This window comes from Eptatretus burgeri, chromosome 13 (genome assembly GCF_056783735.1).
Source record: "Eptatretus burgeri isolate ZD-2024b chromosome 13, Ebu_testis_v1, whole genome shotgun sequence".
NCBI lineage: Eukaryota > Metazoa > Chordata > Myxini > Myxiniformes > Myxinidae > Eptatretus > Eptatretus burgeri.
The window spans coordinates 51,424,677-51,450,919 of NC_140973.1; the positions used below are offsets into that span (position 1 = coordinate 51,424,677).

At 44.0% G+C, this 26,243-nt stretch overlaps 1 protein-coding gene across 6 annotated transcripts in view; it reads right to left on the bottom strand.

Moving 5' to 3' along the window:
• Positions 1 to 12,308: 12,308 nt before the first annotated feature.
• Positions 12,309 to 26,243, bottom strand: part of LOC147014469 (protocadherin Fat 1-like) — a 316,783-nt gene continuing 302,848 nt past the window's right edge. For 2 of the 6 annotated variants that reach the window (XM_085850625.1, XM_085850622.1), the window contains 4 exons: positions 20,930 to 21,049; positions 19,908 to 19,967; positions 13,877 to 13,912; positions 12,309 to 13,429 (listed from right to left, as the gene is read on the bottom strand). In XM_085850625.1, the coding sequence (XP_085706751.1) occupies positions 12,963 to 13,429; positions 13,877 to 13,912; positions 19,908 to 19,967; positions 20,930 to 21,049 (683 nt within the window). In that variant the 3' untranslated portion in view covers positions 12,309 to 12,962. The remainder of the gene's footprint in view (positions 13,430 to 13,876; positions 13,913 to 19,907; positions 19,968 to 20,929; positions 21,050 to 26,243) is intronic. The other 4 variants (XM_085850626.1, XM_085850624.1, XM_085850623.1 and 1 more) reach the window with 3 other exon arrangements.

Consider the following 26,243-nt stretch of genomic DNA (forward strand, 5'->3'; position numbering starts at 1 on the left):
TGTGTTGCTTGTATGACGTACATTTCATTTTGATTTAATTTCTATCGTTTTGTGGAACTTCCACCGGTTGAGGACGCACTCACATACTATTGTGGTTATTTTCTTTAAAAAAGCAAAATGAGATTCAACAAAAAGTGAGTCTGCCCTTCTGGCCCTTGCTGCAACCCCAACTTCAATACCACATACGAGGAAGAAAGCAAACATGACAGCAACAGTCAATGCAAATACATGTCTATTCTTAGGTTGGCAGGGAATATTTTTAGTCCAAATCTTACACTTCACCCCCTTATACTGGATAAGTCTCCACCCGACTTGTACATCAGGAGCAGTAGATATGGGAGACCAGTCCTGAAGAGAGATGGCTGTTTGCAGTCCTTACCAATCTGCTCGAGTGAAATGCCAGACTCGCCGGCGTTGAGGAAGCCCTGAGAATAGTCAGAGAGATGTTCACTTTCACCAGCATATGATCCAATGAACCAACTGGAGCAGAGAAAGAGCAGGAAACATTTGTGGGGAAGTTGGTCATCACCAAGTCCAGAAGGGAGGGTTTGCCATTGGGAGACATCGGGGTTGCAAAAGGACTACATAATTACTCGCACTCAGAAGGTTTTTTTTTTTTGTATACCTTGGTCGAGGCTCGTATGAGAGCTAACACACAACTCACAGCAAGGAGGCATGAGACAAGAGGGGCGGGAGTGGAAGGGACAAAACAGTGGGGAACAGACACATTAGGTGAAATGTGGAAGGGAGAGGGATGGGGATGGGACAGGGAACATGGCGAAAAGAAGATGGACATTTCAGGGAATTTCAGGAAGGAAAGCAGGAGAAATAAAGGAAGTGGGCTTGGGTGGATTATCGGGGGTAGAAAAGATCGAGGATTTGGATGGGGGAAGATAAGAGGTGGTGGTGAACAGCTGTTTTGAAAGCCTGGAGGGAAGAATGGGAAAGAATAGAGTGAGGAAGTTTATTCCAAAGGCAGGAAAAAGAGGAATGAAAGAGTGAAGATGAGCAGTGATTCGTGATTTTGGTAGTTTTACCAGAAGGGGGTTGTTGGCGGACCTTGAGCGCCCTGTGGAAATGTGGTGGGGACAAATCGCAGAGAGAGCAGGGGGGGCAAGGCTGGAGAGGAGTCGGTAGAAGACAGAAAGACCACCGACCAACCTGCGGTGATTGAGTGAGAGGCCCAAAGACTCAGCTTCATTGCGGGAGATGCCGATGATCTTAAATGCCCTGGTTTCGACAGCGTGAAGCCGAGAAAGGTGGGAGGCAGGAGCACCAGCCCAGAGGGGAGAGCAGTACTCCATCAGGCTACGGACAAAAGCTTTGTAAGTGGTCAGGAGCTCAAGAGGGCCGAGGAAGGACTTAACACGACGGAGGATTCCCAGTCGGCGACTGGCTTTTGAGGCGAGGTTGGAAATGTGACTTTCCCAGGAAAGGTCATGGCAGATAGTGAGACCCAGAAGCTTGAAAGAAAAGACTTCTTCCAGAGGATTGTTGAGAAAGTGGATGGGGGGGTTTTGTAAACGGTCCTTTCGAAGAGACATAGTGAGAGTGTGAGATTTGTCTGGATTGAAATACGTGTTCCACGTGTTGGACCAGTTTGTGATTTTATCCAGATCTGCAGTGAGCGAAGAAGCTGCTGCTTGCCGGTCTGAGGGATGACAGATGGTACGGCAGAGGGTGGAGTCGTCGGCAAAGAGAAATAGAGGATTTTCCAGAGAGTCCGAGAGATCATTGATGAAAACCAGAAAAAGAACAGGGCCCAGAACGCTACCTTGAGGAACTCCAGCCTGCACAGGAAGAGGGGATGAAAGAACTCCATTTAGGGCCACACGTTGACTGCGACAGGAGAGGAAGTCTGCGAACCATGAGTGGAGATGGCCTTGAATACCATGGGAAGAGAGTTTGGTGAGTAGGGCAGGGTGCCAGACTGTGTCAAAAGCACGTGATATGTCCAGGGATACGGCTCGGATTTCCTGTCTGGCATTGAGGACCTCCATCCATTGATGGGAGAGCAGAAGCAGCATATCCAGGGTAGAGTGACCTGGTCTGAAACCAAATTGATGATTGGAAATCAAGCCATTGGAGAAGAGGAAGGATTTCATGTCTGAAGCAATGATGGATTCCATAACCTTGCTGATGATTGGGAGAAGGCTGATTGGTCTGTAGTTATAGGGATCTGTTTTTGCACCTTTTTTATGTAGGGCAGTGATGTTAGCAGATTTCCAAGCAGATGGCAGATGACCTTGGGCAAATGAGAGGGTGAATAGAACAGAGAGAGGGTGAGCAAGAGCAGAAGAGCAGGCTTTGAGGACACGTGGGCTGATGCCGTCTGGACCGGTTGCAGAATCTGACTCGAGGTTTGAAAGCAAGCTCTCCACCTTGTCAGGAGAAAAGGATACAGAGTCCAGGGACAGTTGGGTGTGACTGGGTAAGGTGGGTAGAGATAGTGATGGGTTTAGGACACAAGATTTAGCTGCAAACACCGAGTTTAGACATTCAGCTTTATCACGTGTGGAATCAGCAGTGCGGCCATTTGAGGTAAGGGAGGGGATGGAGGGGGAACATACACCAGAAACAGATTTGATTAAACGCCACCAGGATTTTGAGGAGGGAGAGAGGTTTGAGAGTTCAGACTTGAGATGAGAAAGATGTTGTTTTCTGGCTCTCCTGATGGTTGATACACACTTGTTCCGAGCTTTGTGGAAAGAACTGAGATTGCCCTCAGTTGGGTTTGCTTTCCATGAGGCAAAGGCAAGTTGTTTCAGGACAACTGCCTCGCCACAAGCTTCAGTAAACCAAGGGCGGGAGGAAGGGTAAGACAACTGAACACGAGAGGGGATACATCTGTGCATGAGGGAGAGCAAGTTTCTTTGAAAGAATTCCCAGGATGAGTTGATGTTTGAGAAAGTAGTGATAGGAGACCAGTCTGTAAGTTTGATGGCTGCTCGGAGACCCTGCCAGTCGGCTTGAGTGAAATGCCAGACTCGACGGCGGTGAGGTGGTTCTCTGATAACAGCCAGAGAGATGTCCACTTTGACAAGGACGTGGTCAGAAGAACCAATTGGAGCGAAGGAAGAGCAGCAGATATTGTCAGGGAAATTTGTCAAAATCAGATCCAGAAGAGATGGAGGACCATTGGTTGAGATCCGGGTCGGGAAGTTGACCGATTGAGTCAGTCCAAATGAGTCGCAGAAAGCTTTTGCTGAGGTGCCATGGCAGGTGAGAGAGGTACCCACACCGAGCCAACTGGCGTGATGACAATTGAAGTCACCACATAAGAGGAAGAGAGTTTGGATGAGAAGATAGAAGATGGTCCATGTTTTCGGATAGTGAGGTGTAGATGGAGTCATCACTGTTCGGTGGACGGTACAGTACACATATAAACATGAGGTGGGAGTGGAGGGGAAGCCGAAGCCAGAGGTATTCCTGGGGGTGTTGGGGAGTGAGAGCAGTGCATGGAGAGTGAGGAATAGAGTCTTTGATGAAGAGAGCAACACCTCCACCAGGACGAGGCTCAGGTCTGTCATACCGTAAGAGGGAGTAGCCAGGGAGAGATACTTGGGAGTCAGACACGTCTTGGGAGAGGAAAGTTTCTGTTAGGCAGATTATGTCTGGTTTGTCAGTGGCAACCTGTATGGAAAGATCTGAAAGGTTTGAGCGAAGGCCCCGGATATTTGAGGTCTACACTTTTAATGAAGAGGAAGGGGAGGAGGCTTTGGGTGCAGGAGGTGGAGGGGGAGGGGGAGGGTAGGACAAGGGACGAGGGGGGCAGGTAAGGAGGGTTGCTGAAGGAGTGTGGGGTATTGCAGAACAGCGAGGGGAGGGGGCCGAATGAGGAGGAGAAAAGGCTCTGTGGTGCTGGGGGAGAGGGGGACAAGAGACAAGGAAGAAGGCAGTTGAGGATTTGAGGAGGTGGAGTGAAGAGATGGAGGTGAGAGGGCAGTGGAGGGAGGCAGGTTGGTGGATGAGAGGGGGGCAACTTTGAAAAGGAAGAGTGAGGGGGATGAAAGGTGAGGGGGGGATTTTTGAGAGAGGTGAGAGAGAGGCTTGGAGGGAGAACAGTGGGATGGTTGCTTTGAGAGTGAGAGTGAGGGGGGTGAGTTGGCACTGAAGTTGGAAAAAAAGAATGGTTGATGGAAAGCGAACATCCATGGCAAACTGTGGTTTTTCAAAGTTTTAGGTCAGAGATGCGATTTAACACAATTCTTGATGGATGCAATGAAGGCGAATTCAGAGAATGGAGAGAATAAACGCTGTAATAGTTGGATTTTTTTAGGCAAGGAATGAAAGAGAGGTCGAAATGAGAGCAGTCTGTTAAAATAGCAGAAGAGTAGTGCATTGTGAAACAGTAAAGAGTACCACATGTGTGAGAGAGGAAGATTAAGCATTATAAGATCGTTTTTGTAGTTAAAAAATCATGTATGAGAGAGTTAAACAGATTAGGTCATGGAAGTGTAATAAAAAAAAAAAAACCCGAGGAAGAAGACGAGGAGGTTAAGAGGAAGAAGAAGAAGCAGAATCGGTTGAAGGTGAGCGTGTTGTTGTTGTTGTTGTTGGGTATATATATATATATATATATATATTTTTTTTTTTTGTTGTTAATATTAAGGTTGACAGGCTGAGTCAACCCCACCTGGTGTTAATTCTTATAGTCAAAGAATGCTGCATAAAGCTACATATTATAAGGCCTTTGATGTTTTAAACCCTACCCTTTACAACTGCAGGCATTTACATGCAGCACCTGCACGAGAACCCCGATACTACGTGCCCCATCAGCTGTTAAACAGGTTTCATCACTTGTCATTGGCAGCAGAGAAAGAAAATCGCAGCATCAAGGGTGCCAACCATGTATCACGAGCAATGCCGATAACACTTACCGAACGACCAATCAGTTCTGACCTAATCAATCATCCGCAGCTGCCTCTAGGATTTTATAATTACCAACACTCGGCTTTGTGTTTGGGGTTGCGGTGTAGGTAGTGGGAGTAGGGAAAAGGTAGAGGAGGTGTGGGAGATGAAGGTTATTCCGGGTTAGTGTGTTACCTTTGCACCATGCTTTTGGACTTGTTCAACATGAGAGTGCTCTTCCAAATTGGGAGCAATGCCTGCTAATTATAATTCAAGGGAATACAATTATTTGGAGTTTATTAGCCCCTGCTGGACTTGTCCGAAATGTGGGCTTATGGATTTGGTCTCGATTTTTGTGTCCTTGCGTGCGTGTGTGCTTCCGCAACCATATCTTGGACATGTATAGACCGATTTTATTCGTACTTTGCACAAAGACAACACATGATGGTATACGTATGCACGTCATTTTTTTCAACATCAGGTTTAAGATGGTTGACTGGCAGCCATTTTAGTTGTAATAAAAAAACCTGGAGTTGAACACGTCAATCATTTCTCTGACATGCATTCACCAACCTTATTCAAACTTGGCACACAGATAAAGAATGATGGCTTACATAGGCATGTCATTTCTTCTCGAGATCAGATCCAAGATGGCCAACTGGCGGCCATTTTAGTTGTTGAAAACATGATGTTGAACACGTCCTCAACCATTTCTCGGACATGCATTTACCGATGTTGTTCAAACTTTGCACACTGATAATGAATTATGATTTATATATTCACATAATTTCATCTTGGGATCAGATCCAAGATGGCCAACTGGCAGCCATTTTGTTACTTAAAACGTGTCCCCAACCATTTCTCAGACAGGCAAGATCCAATTTGTTCAAACTTGGCACAAACACAGCATACAATTGCATATACATGCAACTAACTTTATTTTGCAATCTGATCAAAGATGGTAGACTGGTGGCCATTTTAGTTGTAAAAAAACCCGATGTCAAACGTCCTCAACGATTTCTAGACGTGCATTTACCAACGTTGGTTCAAAGTTAGCACACAGATAACGAATGATGGTTTACATGTGCACGTCATCTTTTTTTTGACATCAGATCCAATATGACAGACTGGTGGCCATATTAGTTGTAAAAGAAACCCCAGTTTTGAACATGTCCTCAACCATTTCTCAGACAAGTATTTACCGATGTTGTTCAAACTTGGCACACAGATAAAGAATGATGGCTTACATATGCACGTCATTTTTTTTCTTTCTTCCTTCCTGATCAGGTCCAAGATGGCTGACTGGTGGCCATTTTGTTACTTAAATGTGTTCCCAACCATTTCTCAGACATGCACGGTCCGATTTTGTTTAAACTTGGTATCGGCACAGTACATGATGGCACACACATGCCAATCACTTTATTTTGTGACCTGATCAGATTGCCAACTGATAGACTGGCGGCCATTTTAGTTGTACATAAATATGGGCTCCATACAGCAAAATTACCAAAACAATGGGGGCTATGATATTTTGTGTTTTTTTTACTTATTATTATTTCCTATGTAGCTGTATCGTTTTCTGGGAGTGCAGCTGTGCCACTGATGCAGTGCCCCGTTTCCAGTAAGCTGGTACTCATTTTGCCGACTTCGGAAGGATGACGGGGCTGAGTCAACCCGCCTCGTCTTATTTGATATGGGCTCAAATTCAAGACCCTAAGATCTTAAGTAAGCCAGTAACCTTTTAGCCAACACCAGGCTTACTTGTAGTTCTGATGTTCCTTATAGAAATGTTTCAAAGTGTCTGATCATGTTTTTTTGCTTTTTTTTTTTTAAAGAAATCTCTGATTTTAATTCAAGGTTTCATTGAATTTGTGAATCATTCATGGTTATATTTACCCAATACTTTGTGTTGAAACATTCCATGTCATTGTATTGGTGTTTAGGAATAACATCGTAAATGATATTGTTGAATTTTTTTACAACCTCATTGTATCAATCTCTCCAAATGTTCAAAAATAATAATTTATTTATTACTCATCATTATATTCTGTAGAAATATCATTAATATTGAATATCCTTTCTTACCTGTGGGTAAATAGAGTTAACTTTAAAATCACTAGAAACACCTACTCCCTTCGGGGCATTGGCAAATCATCTAGACCCCTCCCTCTGCGAGGGCGATCTTAGTGCCCATGACCTGACCCTGGGTACCACCAATGACGACCCTGGGTACCACCAACATGTATACAAAATTTGGTGAACATCATGCCAACCTTGTTTTTTTCTATGATATTTTTAGATACAGAGAATTGCCTTATTTAATGTCGTCGCATTATGTTGTTTCAATCTTTTGTTCCTTTGAATAACTTGCAGTTAATAACGAAATGTACATTTTGTAAGTTTTCCTCCAACTTGCAGACTCGAAACCGAGTTGGTCATATCTTAGAGAGACTTCTCAGTCCTGTGTTAAGTTTCTTCTTGAGAAATGTGGGTTCACCATCTGGGATATCTGAGAAATCCATCATATTGTGACGTCCACGGGACTTGAACAGTCCCGCCAACGTAGAATGAGCCGAAACGATGGAGGCGGTTTATTTATTTATAACCCAAACATGGCGGTTCTAATCGCTCTACCGCAAACGGGACGAGGAAGGTGGCACGAGTCACTTTTCACTGAGTTGATTATGTTTATTTGTTTTTACTATTAATCAGAAATAACAAGACTCGGCAAAAAGAGGGAACCGGGGCGATTCGATGGGATGGTGTGGGATCAGGCGTGGGGAAAACACAGACAATTCCAATGAATATACAGATCTCAAACCCTCGAAGGCGCCAAGTACACACACACACACACACACACACACACACACACACACACACACACACACACACACACACACACACACACACACACACACACACACACACACACACACACACACACACACACACACACACACACACACACACACACACACAAAGTAGCTATTTCTGGTGGTCAGGCTGGACCGTGGTGTGGACGCAACTGACCCTGGATCGGCGTCGGACGAGCTGGCCTTGCTCTCGTCAGGGGGGCAGGAGAAACCGTGGTGCTGTCGACCTCCTGGTCTTGGCGCAAGTCCGCTCACAGCCGCCAGGGAACCAGTTCTGGCGCCAAGTTGCGAGCAGGAGAGGGAGGCAGGTCCGCCCGCCGTTCGACCCCGTACTCCGAGTCAGCAGAACCCCAGAGCCAACCAAGGTGAGGCACGAGGCTCAGCAAGGCTCCAAGACACGATCAAGAACACGATTGAATCAGCACAACAAGTACGCTCTCCACGCAACAGCCTCCACACCAAAAAAAACACGATCTTTTTGTCCAGATCTTCTTCCTCTTCCTTTTCGACCCTGAACAGAACCTTTTTATCCTTCCGTCCTCGTCACTTCCAATCGAGCCGTTTATTGGCCCACCGCCGTCGCCTTCTGCCAATCGTGATCACGGGGCGGAGCCATCCGCTGCACTGTCCTGTGACGTCACAGCCAGTCTCCAGAGAATACCAAAAAGGGTTTAGCAGACACACTTACCCTATCCCGTGTCCCTATCTAATTACGTGACAATTATCATTTCCCCCCTTGAAGAAATGAACATTTACTAGACAACTTATCACCACTGAATTGCTACTTATTACATCGAGATCCTGGTAAACTCGAACAGCATGGCATACCTAATTAAACATCCTAATTACCCTTTGAATGCATACCCCCCCCCCTCAAACGTAACAATATTTAATTGGTGATTGTTAATACAATCAAACATTGCTCCGTTTAAATCCCACTTCATTTGCAATCGGTCACTGGTTTTGACACCAATCCAAATTTTTATTATGGACCTGAGGCATCAAAAAGCTACAGATATCGAGCAAACATTTTCAAATGGAGCAGCTCGCCACCATTAGAGTATTTACATTACATCAGATGTGGCAATAAATGTGAATTGTTGCTCCCAGCTTGCCGGCTGGATGACAGAAGACACCATTTGCATTTTTACCTTCTCGATCCCTACTCCGTCGAGAATCCCGTGCGGGCATGTGTAACTTACGAGTGTGTTCAAAGGACATTTACAAGTGCTTTGAGTACAAATGCTTTTTGCAGTAAAAAATTAATTTCGACCCAGAGATGTAAACATCCGGGATGGTGGAGGGGGAGAGATTTGGATGTGGTGGGGTTTCATGAAATAGAACCGGTAGGGCTTGACAAAGAGAAAGTGGTGGCCACCTTGGGCAGCAGGGCTGGATTTAGGCATGGGCAAGCTGGGCAGTTGCCCAGGGGCCACCACATATTTCATGAAAAAAAAATTGTAGGGAAAAATGTATTTGTGAATGCCTGAATGGTAGTTGGAAGTTAGTGGAACAGATATAAGATATTCATCTTATCTCATTCTCTATTTTATATGGAAGTCAATTGACTTCGACAAATTGATCCAAGACTTTGCAAGGGTCAAGTCTCGTAAAGTGCCTGGTGGTCTCATCAGTGGTCTGTAAATGTAGGTATTAGGTACTGTACTAGATTGTAGATTCTATGATTGATCATGATTGACCTGCTTGCTTATTCACTGCACTATTCAGATTCTTTATACTGTGTATAGATTGATCATGATGTTTATAGATGTACATTTTCATTCAGATTCTTTGTTCTTGAAAAATATACTTTATGGATGACTGTAAATATATCTTGTCACCTTTTTAGTATTCTAAGGTAGGGTGGGTGTCTACTACTGAAGGCTGCCCAGGGGCCACCACATGTCTAAATCCGGCCCTGTTGGGCAGAATATCCAGACTTTGGCCACATGATCGACAATCCGGTTTTACACCTGCTCGGGGATCTGTCAATTTAAACTTCCTTTTTGAAAGGGGCCTTGTTATGAGATTCATGCTTCACCTATACATTGAAAGATCATCTTTTTGTATTGAAAGTCGCCTTGGCGAGCGGCTTGGAAAGGGTGTTGACTTCCTTGGAAAGCGATAGCAAACTACTTGCTAACGGAACACACCCCAGAACAGCAGCTTGTCTCACCATTAAATTAGAGGTTATCTTTGTAATCGCAATACTTACTGTTGCAAAATATACATCGTTCAATATCAGTTTCTCATGTTAAAAACAAGTTTTAAGAAATATTTTTAGGTGAGCAAGTTTGGGCAGGTGTTTGCAGTCAAGTGTGCTGAGTCAAAGCAAGGTGATCACTGATCATGTAGAGGAGTGGAGGATTGGTTCAGCGTGTGTCCATCGTATCCCCATTGTTGAACAGCCGATGAGTAATGAAAAAAAGGGTTAATAAGTTATTGCTGTTTAAACGTGCTTGCACCAATTATTGTGTAACACTCGTGTTTTATATACAACAAATGACAAAACTATAACCTTCAGCCATCAGACATCTACCTTATAGATCTGACACCATGTGAGATAATGAACCAAAAACCTTTTATCAAGCTATGTATCGATAGTATTACCACCAGTGGCCATAGCTTGAAGGTAAAGAAGATGACAGTTTTAAAGCGGGGGTCTTTCAGTCAGAGAGTGGTTAATACATTGATAAATGGTCCCCCCAGAAAGGTAATGGCAGTGGAAGGGGTAGAAAAGTTTAAATGGTAACTAAATAGGTATCTGGATGTTTGGGAGATACAGGAGTATGGGGATATTGACAGGACTTGTAGGTGGCTTGTGTCTGGATGTGTGGTAGATCCTGGGGCTGGTGCAGTGCAAGCATGATGGACCGAATGGCCTTCTCCTGTGCCAAAGTTCCTTGTGTGTGGAGGTCTCTACCGGAGATGAGGATTCAATTGTATCTGCTTCCTGAAGCTGTTTAGAAATAGTGTTACGAATTTGGAAGCTTACTGCGCACAACAGCCAGGTCCTTATAGATCAGTTATATCGGTATGTGTTTGTAGTTAGGGTCCCGTCTCTTTGTTTAATGGGTGATTGAATGCTCGTGCGCTGTGGAGTTATTCTGATAGTCAGGGTTTTCTTTTACATTTTCAACTACAACAACAACAACACCTTCGCCTCGCTCCATCCTGAGGCCATAACGCTCGCGGTGGGCGGAGTTCAATGAAGGACTTGGGGGTCTCTCTCGACCAATCTGCGAGCGAGTTTGCTGTCGTTCGGCCAATGGGAGCCAAAGCAGGACAATATTACTCATCTTCCTATTTGAGGGGCGGTCCGCCGTGATGCCCGCCACACCCCCCCCCCCCCGCGTCCAATCAGCGGACTTGGCACCCCTTTTGGCCAATCACAGGGGCAACGAGTGGATCGCGCGCCAAAACCGTCCAGTAAGGGGTGGGCGGGTTACGAGGGGGAGTCCCCTCCCCCCTGGACAGGGAGTGAATAATTGATCGGTGTGATCCCACTGGGGGCGGTTGGGGTTTGCCTGCTGGATCGTCTCGCCTTGCCTGCTGACGCTCGCTGCCTTGTCCGCCCTCATGCTGGTTGGTGTCCGTTCACCCACCATCCCTGGTACTTGGAGTGGCATCATTGTTGCGAGTTCGAGTCCCACCGAGCCAGAACGTCGAAGACCGCATGAGGCGGACAGGTCCAAGCTAGCTCTGGTCTCCAGCTCACCTTTCCTCGAGCTGGAAGCCTTCAATAAAGACCCGACGGGGTCCATTTCTGGGTATTTGTGTGTTTGTCTGTGTCCGTGGGCCCCGTCTTATAAGTAGAATTGTTAAGTGCTTTTGTTATGTATTATTGGCCTGCTTAGTCGGATAACTCTGCTGTGTGTGTTCCCCTCCCCGGTTATTGTTATAAATAAATACCCCCCTTTTTGTTGAATGTACCAGCTCATTTCTGTGTTTCTTTCATTGGCTTAGCATGGTGCGTGTTGGGAAATCGCGAAGAAACTAATTGTTCATTTGGTCCGGCACGGCTCTGGTAACTCCGCTCGGTTAGGCCAGATCCGAGCCGTTACCTGCGACTCGGATCGGACAGAGTCGGCCGAGGGTGTGGTTCCCCGGTGGTTAGACTGCGTGGGTATTTAGGTATATTGAAATTGGCAATTGACCCTATCCCACGTGGTCGATCTATTGGCGATCTTCGGTCCGATAAGGGATCCGTGACCTTTCGGATTTATCTGAAAGGTACGACCTAAATTCTGGGTGTTCCGTGGACCCGACTCTACTGCTCCCACGAGCGGTCGTGCTCGCCTCCGAGACCCGGCACCACAACAATATGACAGCACAGGCCACAGTGTCAAGGAACGATGCATTTCCATTCATTGCATTGTGGATTTAACGTCTGACCTATTAAAGTCACTGGAGTCAGAATGGCTGAGCAGCAAGTCTGCATCAAACGTGCTCTCCAACCACAAACAGACTGCGTTTGCACCCGTTCCATCCCTTGTATATATTCTCTGTCGCCATATGAAGGCAAAGTGTTATTTTCGTGATGGTGTATTAATTATGAATGTCATATCAACACAAAGATAGTGGCATTGTTAAATAATCTGTTTATTTCACTCAAGCGCTAAATAATGAAAGTAAGGACCTTTTTCTCTTCTTAACAAACCGAACTTGTGTTTTCTCTGTGTCCCACTTAATCTTCCCTAGAAGGTATGGCATCGATTATGGAAAACTTACCTGATCGCGATTTATTAATCCTGCTAGTGGAAGATGAGGAACAAGGTCAGATTGGTTAGCACCAGGACGATAGTACATAATCCACTTTACAACCACCACAACCCCCCCCCCCTCCCGCTCCCAGAGTTTTCAGCACCACTTTGGTGGCAATGAAAAGAGGAATGCTTTTTAAAGGTTAAAAAAGTGTAATTTTAAAAGCAGATGCAATTGTAACGTTTACAAAGAAAACAGCAACATTTTACAGCACATAGCCACGTACACATGGCGAGAAGGGAGACTGTACAAAGGAACTGGAAATGTAACCCAGTGAATCCAAGCTGCGAGATGTGAGATATAAAACAAATGCCTGTGTGGTTTTCAATATAAAGGTCATCAGCAAATAAAACCATTTGAGAGTTTAAAAAAATAAACACATCATGGCAGCTCGGCTGGTGTCCTCGAGCGAAAGTGTGCTCCTTTGAGCCGACGATTCCAGCATCCCCATTCTCAGTCCTCGGCCATCGCCTCTTACACCTGAGTGTGATGGCGAGTGATTACGCCTCCCGACGTGCTCTCACTGTAAGGAAACTCCTCTGCCCCATCGGGCTCGTCAACCTGCTCGGAATCGTGGCAAGCCAACTGTCCGAAGCCCGGTATGACAGACAACGGTGCGTATTCGTCATCGTAGCGTTGGAAGGCCAGTCCGTAGTCCCTGGCGGTGCGACGTGCCGCCGGCTCGCAAGGGTAAGCATGTGGTGGAAGGTACTGGCTCGGGTGAAAACCGGGGCGGTTCCGCACACTCAAGCCAGGACTTCTTGGCACACCCTCCCTACACAGCGGTTGCAGGACTTCTCGGTCCTCAACATAGAGGTTGTCTTGCTGAGGGGGGAGTTCATTGTCCACGTCGCAGCCACCAAGGTAGTAGTCGCCTTCAGCGAACTCATCCATTTCTTCGAGAGGCGGTGACATCCAGTCGGATGTGTCCCACGTAAGACCTGCAAAACAAATGTGCGTGTTGAGCGGAAGTTTTACCGGCAATGCAGACTGAGATTGTTTCATCAATTGTTTTTCTTTTTTCGAAATAAATGACTGGGAACAGGTCCATCGGTGTTGGGGTTGCTCTAGCTTGTTGTGTGTTTGTCTTTATTACTCCTAATTGTCTGAATCAAAACGAAACAAACAAACTAAAAAGAAGAGTAAGAGAGCAAAGCTCACTGTGTGCTCACAATTGATGAAAGGAAACCTGAATATCGTTAGATATGTTAATAAAGTAACAAAATTGGGGAAGAGAGGGGCAGTTGAGATACTTTTATAAGTCTAGGGTAACTGTAGACAGCTACATGGCGTTCGCACAATGTGCACGGCACGCGATTGCGCACATCGGGGAAGGCGGCGGAAACAGGTCGAAGAAAACACAGCAAGATAGCACAAAGTTTGGTCACCTCGAGAGAGAGAATTGTCCACGTCCAAATAGGAAACTGATCACAGGAAGCGATGGAATGATGGGAAAAGGCAACCGTGAGACACACAATGATTAAGTCATATCAGCAAAGTGAACACTGTATTCTGTGTGCATTCACTGCATTTAATCCCGTACCAAACAAGGATTCCATTCCGCACACCGTTTATTAAAACTGCGGATATCGTTATACTTTAACAATAATTCTAACAGAGCTACTTGTTATTACTGCTTTCATTTTGGGAGCATCTCCCAGCCTGGTGTGCAATAACAACAACAAAATACGAATGTCAACAAACTGCTGCAAATTGCAGTAAATTACTTCTTTTTTTTGCCCATTAAATTTAAAATTACACCACATGTACAAATATTACACATTGTAAGTAAATGAAAATACTAAACCATTTAATCTCATGATGAAATGCTTTCTTGGACAAAGTTGTGGAAGAGGGGTGGCAGAAAATTTGGACCCTCTATCATTTTCAATTATATATATATATATATATATATATATATATATATATATATATATATATATATATATATATATATATATATATATATATATATATATATATATATACACATCAAACAAAATTTTCACAATTGTTTACTCGTCTAATAAACATTTTAAAATGTTTATCTCCAGGAATAATGTCCAGAGACTTCGAATGAATGAAGAACTGTTTTGTCGATGTGTGTTCGAGGACACATACCACAATGGATGAAATGCCCAGAATTTTGATCGAGGTACAATAACAACCGTGGGAGACAAGTCGAAGCTGACGTTTCTGCCATTACCCCTTCATCGGTGCAAAAGGGAAGCAAGTTCCGCATCACCTACGCCCCTCTAATGAAGTTACACACCTTTGGTGCTGGTGATGAATTTGTTGTTAAAGTTTGGAGGACATGTGAAGAACGTCCTTCCCCCTTTAAAAAAATTGAACTCAATCTGAACCTGCCATTCACGTTGAATGTTTTGAAATACTGTTCTAACAAAATCTAAACACGGTGACTATGCACACAAGTTAAATCATGCTCACAGGAATATTCCCAGACAAGCACAATGGTTACCAGGGTCGCGCCTTGAGTTGAATAAAGTAATTAGTAATATTTACTTTCTTGGTTTGTGGTGTACATTTGATGAACTTAATAATTACAGATAACATCTTTTTCATTTATTATCTTTTTACTGATGTTTGTGCATTGCAGCTCCTTTATGAGGACACTGATGTGTTTTGTGTTGGGATCAATTGCTGATGATTCCTTCTTCTTTGTCTTCTTTTTCTTCTGTCGTCGGAAGCACGTCTGTGAGTAGCAGCAAGTGGTTCAGGGGGCATGGCCGTGCCGCTGATGCAGTCCCCCTGCAGCTTAGAACAGGAATTTGTAATTTGTTAAGCATGCCAGTGATAGCTCACCTACTCTTCAGGGAAGACACCGTGGGAACTTTAACTACGACTACGAATACTACTAATCCTTAAGCTCAGTGAAGGGGCATTCCGAACCCCTTGGGGGAAGAGGGGAGCGGAAATTGACCCTTTTGCACTTCATTGCCTTGGGACGGGGGAAACGGAAAGTTAAGGCAGAAATTTGTATTTTGCTCAAGGTGCTGGCGAATACTCGCCTGTTCTTCGCGAATAACACTCTGGAATCTTTAACGCCCACAAACAAATGCCGGCAGACGGGACGCCTTGCTTAATGTCCATCCGAGGGATGGCACACACATTGATGAATCACTCTGCCTGTGTAATACCAGGGTGACAGTTTATAGCTGGGCCAGGATTCAAACTCAGGCAAGACAGCTTGGAGGTGAGTGTGTGTAGCTCTATGGCCAAGGCTATCCTGCCAGCCTGCTGATGATTCCTCAGTAAAAAGAATGAAACAGAAGTACACCAGAAACCAAGAAAGTAACCATTCTCTAATGACCTCAGTGACACAGAATCAAAGTGAAAAATCTCAAAGATTTATCAAAGACGAGTGACATCAGTTATCCTTTTTGCTTCATGAATGGCACACACTGGGGTAGATATGAGGATTTTATGGGAGGTCACTGTGGGCGTTGCCAGTACCGTAGCTCATCATAAAGTTGCCTTCACATCAATTTGTATTTTTCAATTTATGAATGGGAAAACAGGTAAAAATTCCCCTCGAGCAAGAAGCGAGAATATAAGGCCATGCAACATCTCGACCCTGGATCTGGGGGATTGTGAGCGTGCCGATTCTACTCTTAGATCGTGCATGGCCTCGTCTGCATCGCAAGAGTATGGCCTTGGCAAAAAATATTACCAACAATATAATAAAAGACTTCCTGATTTTAAAATTATCTTTCTTTGGTTATTTGTCCTATTATTTAGTAAAATATCTTAAGTATGAGTTTTAATAATGATTGGGGTATTCAAAGTAATTCATATTTGTGCATTTCAAATTGGCAGCCATGCACATAAAAAAAGAGGAAGCACAAAGCCTGATCCAACACAACTCAATAATCGTTCTCTTCAAAAACTGTCAGGGTACTGAGAAACAATGAACCCATCTGATATGAAGACAAACTCGACAAAGATCCACTGCAAGATAACCCAGAAGAAGATGCATCGGATGTTCAAGGAAGACAAGACTGCAAAGAAGACCGCCTGGAGTCAGCTAAAGCTGAACAAGGACAACTTGCCATTGGTCTCCTGTCTGAGAAGACATCTGTGTTATCAGAAACATATTCGTCTCCTTCCTGAGACAAGAATTTGTTACTATAATGTAACAAATGTGGATGTCACTGAAACTCCAAAATTGGCATGTGGCGGAAATAGCGTCATCTTTGGTGGTATCCGGTATTACAAATCATTTTCTGTTATCTTATGACACTTCTATAGGCCCAATGATTTACTATTATGGAGCAAACGTGGATGTCACCGAAACTCCAAAATTGACATGTGGCGGAAACAGCGCCACCTTTGGTGGTAACCAGTATTAGAAATCATCTTCCATTATTGGGTGGTCGCTAGACTACCCTTATTCTCAGGTTTTTTGTCTGTATGTATGTAATGGACAGCTCTGGAGGCCAGAGGAGTCAACCGATTTTGATGAAACTTCATAGTTTTGGTAGGTTCATACCAGGATCTAGCTGTATGCTTTTGAGCACCGTTGCTATGGATGCCACAGTTGCTTAGCAACGGGACTTTGAAATTTTTGAAAAAATCCGGGGAAAAAAATTCGAAAATCAAAAATCGGCTTCCGCGCTTTTATGCGCACTATAATCAACTTCTTTGTCAAAAATTTTCATCCCGATCTGTCAAAAACTGCATGACTAGTATGCAATTATGTAGCGACCACCCATGTCGCCTACCGGCTTGTCTTATGATATTACTAGAATGATTTACTATCATGGAGCAAACGTGGATGTCACCAAAACTCAAAATTGATATCTTACTATTGTGGAGAAAACGTGGATATCACCAAAACTCCAAAATTGACATGTGGTGGAAATAGCGCCACCTTTGGTGGTAGCCAGTATTAGAAATAATCATGTTCCTTTAGTTTTTTGATACGGAGTAATGATATGTTGTGATCAATAAAATTTCTTTCAAAAATTATAGTGGATTTCCAAGACTGTGCCACGGCATATTGGCCACCGAAGATGGGCCGAGATGGGTACTCCCACTCCCTGGGTGGGAGTGCCTGCTAGTTATACCAAATAATTTCAACTTTCCATCTTGCAGGATTTCTGTTGTGAATAGAAGGTTCAACTCAACCAAGCTGAAGGAATACCTGTGATTGAGATGTTCTGCATCCAAGGATGGCGTTTACCAATGCTGCTGTCATCCATTTCATGATGGAACAATAGCTTTTATTTCTGAACCAGAGTGGGTTTGGAAAAAAATCTCAGGATGATCTGGTCAAGAGGCACATTAATTAAGACAACATTGGACTGTGTGGCCAGTGCTAACGATTTTGTTTCTGTCTTCTTGTATCCGAATATCCGTCTTTGCAATGCGTGTTGCATGGAATCTCCGGATAATGAAGAGCATTCTTGATGTGATCATTCTTTGTGGCAAGAACAACATAAGGTTGAGAGGAACAACGTCACGATGCCAATCAAGTTCCATGTGGATTTTGACCGTGCACTGAAAGACCACTTGGAGAACACACCAGGCAATGCTAACTACTGTATTTGTCTGCAGATCCAGGATCAACTAAAATGAACTCTGTGGCAAACAAATCAAGAGATTCAATTGTGAAGGATTGCAGTATATTCCTGTGCTTTAGCTTCATGATGGATGAAACAACGTCCTTTGACTATAATGAACAAGTTACCGCGTGTGTGAGATATTTATTCATAGACTAAATGCCAAAAAAAAACTTGTTCTGGAGCAATTCCTTTGGTTTTAAGGATGTTAATGTCACAACAGGGGAAGTTATAACTGATAATTCTGAAGAACATCCATGAGTATAGAATGACACGAAGAAGATAAGAGCCTAAAGCTATGATGGTGCAGACAACACAAGGGTGTCCAGGCTAGGATTCAGGAAATCGATCCCGAGACAATCTATGCCTGTTGTCAGGCTCGCTGTATAAATCTGGCTGTTATCCATAACTGTATTAAATCAATGATACGAAATATAGTAGCAGCTGTTAAATGAACCACATTTCCATTTTGTAAAAAGACAGAACTAGTCTCAGCCCCCACCCTCACCAAAGATGATGACAGACCAGGAGCTCAGATAAAACTCCGAAACCCTGTGTGAAACAAGGTAGAGCAGCCATCCTGATGCTCTCATTTAAAGCAGCATGTTTCATGTCATCAAGGAGCCTTTGAGGAGCCCTTTTTGCAGATGAGAACGTCTTGCAACATAATGTCCCCCTCTCTGAGATACTCGAGAAGATAGACATCAACTTGGTGATGGTTGCTGAGGATACGCTTGCAACAGAAGTGAGATGAGACCACCTGGGATAGTCCATAAGAAGAAACTTCAAACCTTGCAACAAAAAATTGAAATCTAGGCCAAGCATCTGAGGACAGCACGATCGATGTCAAATACATTGGTCAAACATTCCAGTCACAGGGGCCAACAAATGTCATAAAAAGGTCATGTTCTACCTATTCCTCAATCACTTCATCAGTGAGCTTCGGTTCAAATGATGTTCTTCAAAAGATCGACTCCTTGCCCAATCTCCAGAAAATAATGCCACAACTGGAGGCTAATCAAATCCAATCAATTGCAGCAGATATTCTTTCAGAGTTCAGGCCCTGCAGAAAAGTGACTTCGTGCAATGGAAAATGAAATGGCAAGGAAAGGAGGAACTGTCAACCTCAGTTTGTGAGGCTCCACAAGAGGTGAATCCTGATCCTTACCCAAGTGGGTCAAGCGTCCTCACAGTCTTGCTTACACAGTCTTGTTATCTCACGTGTGATGGCAGAAAGGTCTTTCAGTGCGGGAGAAAGACCGATATGCGATCCACAATGAAAGAAGAGCATACAAGTGGCTTGGCCGTGATGCATATTCACTGAGACGACACATGTGGCCAGTGTGCTCAGGTGAAACACATTGCAGATGAGAACCGGAAAATGGCTTTGGCATTCCTGAACTAACTGTGCGAGATAGCACTAACCATTCCCAGATAGTGCACATTTTTAAATAGGTCTGATGCATCATACACAAAGTGTGATAGGCCAATGTTAAACAAACTTAACCATGCTCGATAACAATAAATTATACAGTAGGCTTGAACAACTATATTTATGAGGATCTGAACTTGATGCTGAGATCCTCGCCAGTATCGTTACAAAAAAGGTCTGTGATCACGTGTCGAAGGAATGCTCACACTGTCAAATGACTCGAGCCTTCGGTGCTAATTGTTGGCAAACACACTTGAATTTTTCTGGCCACTTCCCCTGCCACATCTCAGGGAGTGTTTAAGGCCACATTGGCCGAGCACGCACAGCTTTCGTGAATCGTTCTCTACTCGTCGGTCATAATGAATGCACCCCAAAGTGAAAACCGTCGCCGAGAGCTTTGGGTACCTTGCTTTTCAATCACATCAAGCATGGAGTCCACGAGGTGAATGACAGTCAGCAAAGAGGCTTGAAAAGCATTGGAAGGAGAGAAGGAAATATGTTAGTGATGTTAAGAAGCAGGAAGCTTTGTCTCCCAGGTGGCACATTGGGAAAAGCGCAACGGTGTATTGGCAATGCTCCTTGGAAAATAAAACGGGTTAGTGAGAAAGCAGAATTACTTTGTCTCTTTGCATATCATCCAACGGTTTAGAAAACTCGTCAGTTTCAACAAACCAAAAGATTTTGGAAATTTACAATCGAACCCTTTACATAGAAACATTCAAGGGATGAAAATGTTGTTGCACAAAATGTTTAAGTCGTTTCTGGGAGACGTAGGTCGTTAATCCTTGAGAGTTTTCCTGGACCGTCTTATGATTAGGCCTCCAAAAATTCCTTTACAAATCTTTTCTGTTTCCTCAATAACCTCCCATGATCTTTGCTCCTAAAATATAATCACCTTTAGAAGGAAAAAAATTTAACAAAATTAGCCATCAAATTACAGTTTAAAGTGTTTCCTTTCTTTTTTACAGACTCGGTAATTAAATAACCTTTCCAATTCAAACGTGACGGGAGGATTCAAAAACTTGGCCTTTGATCAAATTTGGGTCAGCAACACGCGACAGCAGATGTGAGCATAACCACAGCATGGCATTGCTTCCAATCGGTTCAACGGTTTGTTTGAGGCACAAATGAGATGAAATTATTTCCCCACATTATTTTCATTTTGTGGCAAGACATGTTCAATTTGCGACCTACATGCATCGGTGTTTTGTTTCACCCAATTGCTTCCCACACTCATTGTCGATGAGAAAAATCAGTCATGCACAGACAGAGCAGTGTGATTGCACAGACAGAGCAGTGTGATTGCACAGACAGAGCAGTGTGATTGCACAGACAGAGCAGTGTGATTGCACAATAAAAAGCATGTTGCATGGCCATGCACATGGCTCGGTGGGAATGCGAGGGTGCGGAGCGTGTAACCAGCACACCATTGTCGTCGCATGCGTCAGATTGGCAGGAACTCAAAGACCGTTGCTCGGCTGCGGTGTCGCGTGCATCGTGTCCCTCGGCCTGGTGCAGTGAACGTGGCGGTACTGTACCGCGCCTTACTGCACAACCACACGTCACACTCTCATTACAAACCGTTCTCTAAAAGCTCACACCGATGTTCCCTGCCTCGTGGTATAATCAGAACATGCTGCTCACAAAAGAGAGAGAATGATAAAAAACCAACTGATGTTAACACTACAACTTGCTTTCAGAAAATTTGCATTTTCAATAAACAGTTAAAATCGTTAAAAAGAGACACAGGAACATGTTTCATGAGGTCAGTGTGCAAGAAAAATTATACAATGGGCTTGTCAAGCACACCACAACAGGACCCAAAGGATGAGCAAAACTAAAAGGTGAACAATAGCAACAAAAATACAACAAAATGAAACAACAGGTCAGTCATTTTTAGTGACGTCAGTCTTTTGGGACTGCCACTGGTTACCTGCCACATAGTCGGCTTGTCGGTTGCTAAACCGACACCCCTCACTGGCTTTGCTCGTGGAGAGGTTGACCGTGACACCCTGCCAAGACTAAAAACACACTTGGCAAAGGGCTCCCTTCGGGAGCCAAGGTACATCCAGTACGGAGATGGTATCTCCGAAGAAACACCCACTGGGGGGAGGAAAATATATTTTTTCACCTGGTCTAGTTACCCCCTCCTGCACATTCGTCCTGTTAACAGGTTTCCTTGTGTTCCAGGACTCGGTGAAGGTTTTTCCAGTTTTTCATCTTATTCTTTTTTTTTTATGAGCCCCTTAACTCGAGTGGCGTTATGCCTTGTTTGGGGCGATTACCACTTGAAATAAACAACATAAGAAGCAAAAACTTTACCAAGAAAGCAAAGCCTAAAGACATGTTGTGTTGTCTTGAACATTAAAAGGCAAAAGTTTGTTTTATGCTTTCAGGCATTGTTCTTCTTTCATATGTACTGAATGGCTGCGGGAAGCATCATTTGCTAGGGGCACATCTGGGCCGCTGATGCAGTGCCCTCTGAAGGTTAGTGTATATAATATATATATATATATATATATATATATATATATATATATATATATACATATATATATATATATATACATATATATATATATATATATATATATATATATATATATATATATATATATATATACATATACATATATATATATATATATATATGGAGTAAAAGTGCACTGAGCTGAAAAGAAAAAGAGAATTCTTTATTCATATCCTGACATTTTAGAAGACTTCTTCCATCCTCCGAGGTAATTTTTTTTAAATAAACCACACGCGCGGAGAGATTAACTGTACTCATGTCCAATGCGAATGGTTGCATGTTACGATTGGGCTGCGAGTGGGACCATTCAGCATGAGGTTTGGGATGGATTTAATAAAGAGAGTGGGATTGGAGGGTGGATTTGCTTCCATATTGAATGTTTGGGACACAGGTTCGGTGTCACGTGTTCCATGTGTGACCTGGGTTTGTGTATTGGATTTGGCCTTCGCACCTCTGGGTGAGGGCTGTTGGAGATTGCGTAATCCTCGATAGGCAGCATGCAGGTCGACGCGACGGTTAATGGACCATGTGCCCGAAAACCATGCTTCCAAAATTTCCCGGCTGGCCCGGCCAGGTACCTAAGCTTTCACTGCCTTGTTTTCCCACGAGAAGCTGTGATGTGGATTGTGACAATGTGCTGCTATCAGTGAAAGCTTGTCTCCGCATGCCACAGCTTTCTGGTGCTGCATTAACCGAGTCACAAGTCGTTTGGATGTTTGTCCCACATAGTTGGCATACCAGTCGCGACAGGGGATTTTGTCGACCACGTTCATCTTGTCGAGTCTATTTACCCCGTCTTTGGGCCTAGACAGCCGTGCGTGGAGTGTTGTCCAAGGTTTGTGTGCGACCCGGATTCCAAATGGTTGCAGCAAACGGTTGGGCATCTCCGAAGTATTGCTGATGTATGGTAATACTACTGCTTTGACCGGTTCCTCATATCACGATGTCGGTGTCCTCCTCCGGCGGCGAGACCGAATGAATGCTGACGGATAATCATTGTTCTGCAGTAAGTGGGTGACATGTTAAATTTCAGTCCATCATGTGTGTTGCTCACTGCAGTGCGATTTGGCCCAGTCAAACATGGTTCGTGCACAAGATCGTTTGTGCGTAGTCGGGTGACTCCGAGGATGGAAGATAGTGGTCATCTGAAACATCAGGCTTTTAATAAAGAATTTTATTATTCGTTTAGGCTCAGATTGCTTTTACTCTTCGTACAAATGTGTCTCCTGAGCTGCCTATGTTTAGTGTATATATATATATATATATATATATATATATATATATATATATATATATATATATATATATATATATATATATATATATATATATATATATATAGTTGTGGAAATGTATGTTCTGTATATTGTTGTGAAAATAACACCTAGTGAGATAAAGATGCTTAATATATCATCGTTATTCCCTTAAAACACATGTCTAGCATAAGTGTAAAAGTTTTGTTTTTTAATACAATGTCGAGGCTCGGATGAAAGCGAACACACACAATGTACAAGGGGAGCAGGAGACAAGAGGGGCGGGAGAGGGAAGGAAAAATCAGTGGAGAACAGAGACATGAGGAGATCTGTGGGAGGGAGAGGGATGGGGTGGGGTACACGGGGTAAACAAGATGGACACCACAGGGACTTTCAGGTAGGTAAGCAGGGAATTTGAAGGAGGTGGGTTTGGTGTGGATTAACGGGGGTAGAACAGATTGTGATTTTGGTTGGGAGAAGATAAGAGATGGTGGTGAACAGCTGTTTTGAAGACCTGGAGGGCAGAGTGGAATTGAAGAGAGTGAGGGATTTTGTTCCAAAGGTGGGAAAAAAGATGAATGAAAGAGTGAAGGTGAGCAGTGATTCTTGATTTTGGTAGTTTTACCAAAAAGGGGTTGCTGGTGGACCTTGAGTGCCCTGCGGAAATATGGTGGTGGGGGGGGGGGGTCAGCAGGTGGGAAAAGCCCTTGCAGCGGGTGGGTGCAAAAGAGTTTCCCAAAACCGACTCAAAAGAGTTTCCTGGAATCAGCTACAAAGAGGAGTTTGTTTCTGGGAATCTGATGAACAGCAATTGCCAGAATCGGCTGTGTCATTTTGCCAGGCTGTCCTGCTGCACCAAGCCCCCACTTGCATTCTTCTCAGCTGCGCTATGTCAGCACAGCTCGGGTATTTCTATCCCCAGGCAAAAATGCTCCAGTAAGAACTATAGTATATGAGAGTTGTACTCTCATATACTATAGTCGTCTGCAAGGAATTACCACAGGAAAGGAATGTTATTTTTCCCTGGGGCGATCTTGTCTACCTCTATCTGTCTATCTCCTGTGGTGAGCTTGATTGGCTACTAAGGCAGAGGATATTTAAGTAATCCCGTTCGTTGTTGATTACCGAGGGTGTGTATGATTGGTAGTAGGTAAGGGGTTTATTTCTTACTAGCGGGGTATGCTTACACATTGTATAAGCATACAAATTGTGCTTCCCCATTGTCTCGGATCGCTCACCTGCATTTGATTTTTCATTTATTTATTTTCATTTATTTTTTTAATTGTTGTCCGACGATTCTGTGATATTTTTTCCTGTGTACCAACTTCGATGTTCATCAGCACACAAAATTTCAGCTTCCTACTTCACTCAGAAGGTACCGATCTTTAATATCAGTCAGTGAATGAGTGAGTGAGTCAGTGAATCAGTGGATAGAAAGAACTCTGATATTAGACATACTGATTGCTTCTTGTATTTCCTCCCCATGACCAATCTTTCTTTAAATAAACATATCTGGTGTCAGGTGAATTCTGGTTGTCATGGTTCTCCAGAGGTGATTAAGAAAGACCCATTTCTGCAAGGTAATTGGCAACGACAAGTCAACACCGTAAACCTTGATCGCGTGCACGTCAGGCTTACTCAGCCTGATTTGCATATGACTTGCAACATCTCATCGGCATGACGCTTGGTGGATTTGGGCTTCCAATTCACACGATATTACAGGATGTCCCCTTACCTTCATAAACCCCTCACCCTTTCCCTCTCAAACCTCTCCTTCCCCGTACTTTCTTAACTCAGCAATAGGTCAATCTCAGCACTAGGTATGTGAACCACAATGGCAGCACAAAGCAGCGCACCGAGTAAAAACTCCTCAGGATCAAGGTGTGATGGAGCCCAGGCTCGGCGGGGCCCCATGGCAGATGCCGCATGGAGAGTGGATGGGGCTGCACAGTTGACGGCATTGGAAGTGCACCAATAAGAATGCGATATACAAGCTGAGAGGACCCTGGAGTGGCCTTTGCTCCCCGAAGCCCGTCTCGCCCAAGGCCGACAAAAGCCAGAACACACCAGAGTTCATGGCTGATTTGTGGCAAGGGGACCGGAGTGAGAATAGGACTGCCTGCCTGCTTGATTGACTGTCTGTCTGTTGGTCTGAGATATGGAGTGGACAAGTTACACTGAGCGAAGCTCCGACAATGAGCAGAAGTATGAGTTCCCTAGGACACATAGGTCTCCATACTGACTGACACAATCTCTCCTTTCAGTTTCTATTTCCTAATTCATCTATTAGAGATGCACAAAAGATAGCGATACAAAAGAGCTATCAGCAATTCACCTCTTAACCTGTCTGGGTGAGGTACTGACACACATATCACATCGTTCCTTTAGAGCCCATACTGCACACACACACACCAACCCCATTCCTTTCCTTCCTCCCCCTCCCTTCCCTCCACTTTGGGACCAATGTGAGTCCACTGGCTCACATCGGGTAAGGAGTTCCCAGGAGGACTTCCTTCCTCTATAATTTCCCAGGAGTGACTGAGGCATACCTGTCTTGTGTATAGGGTAAGCTAAGAATGTGCAAGGGGGTTTTTTGTGCATAAGGGCTAAGTGCTTTCTCTGTGAAACTGCATTACTTGTAAATATTGCTTGTAAATACGTGCCTTTAATCTCGATAAACTGTTTCCAACCTGCTCAATTGTCTGTTTCCCCATTGGTTAGACATAGCATTCATAATAAATAGATGGAAAGTTATATCCTTGATTCGTTGCACTAGTTTAGCCAACATCCCACCGATGGTTTTACTCGGCCATACATAATAAGTAGACGGTGGCAAGTTGAGAGCGTGGTCCCCCATCTGGGTGAGGCTAAATCACCGGGAAGGTAACTAGAGCCTTGGCATGAGGATCTTGCAAGATTTAGGCTCATCAGATGGCATACATGGTTGTTCAGCAATCT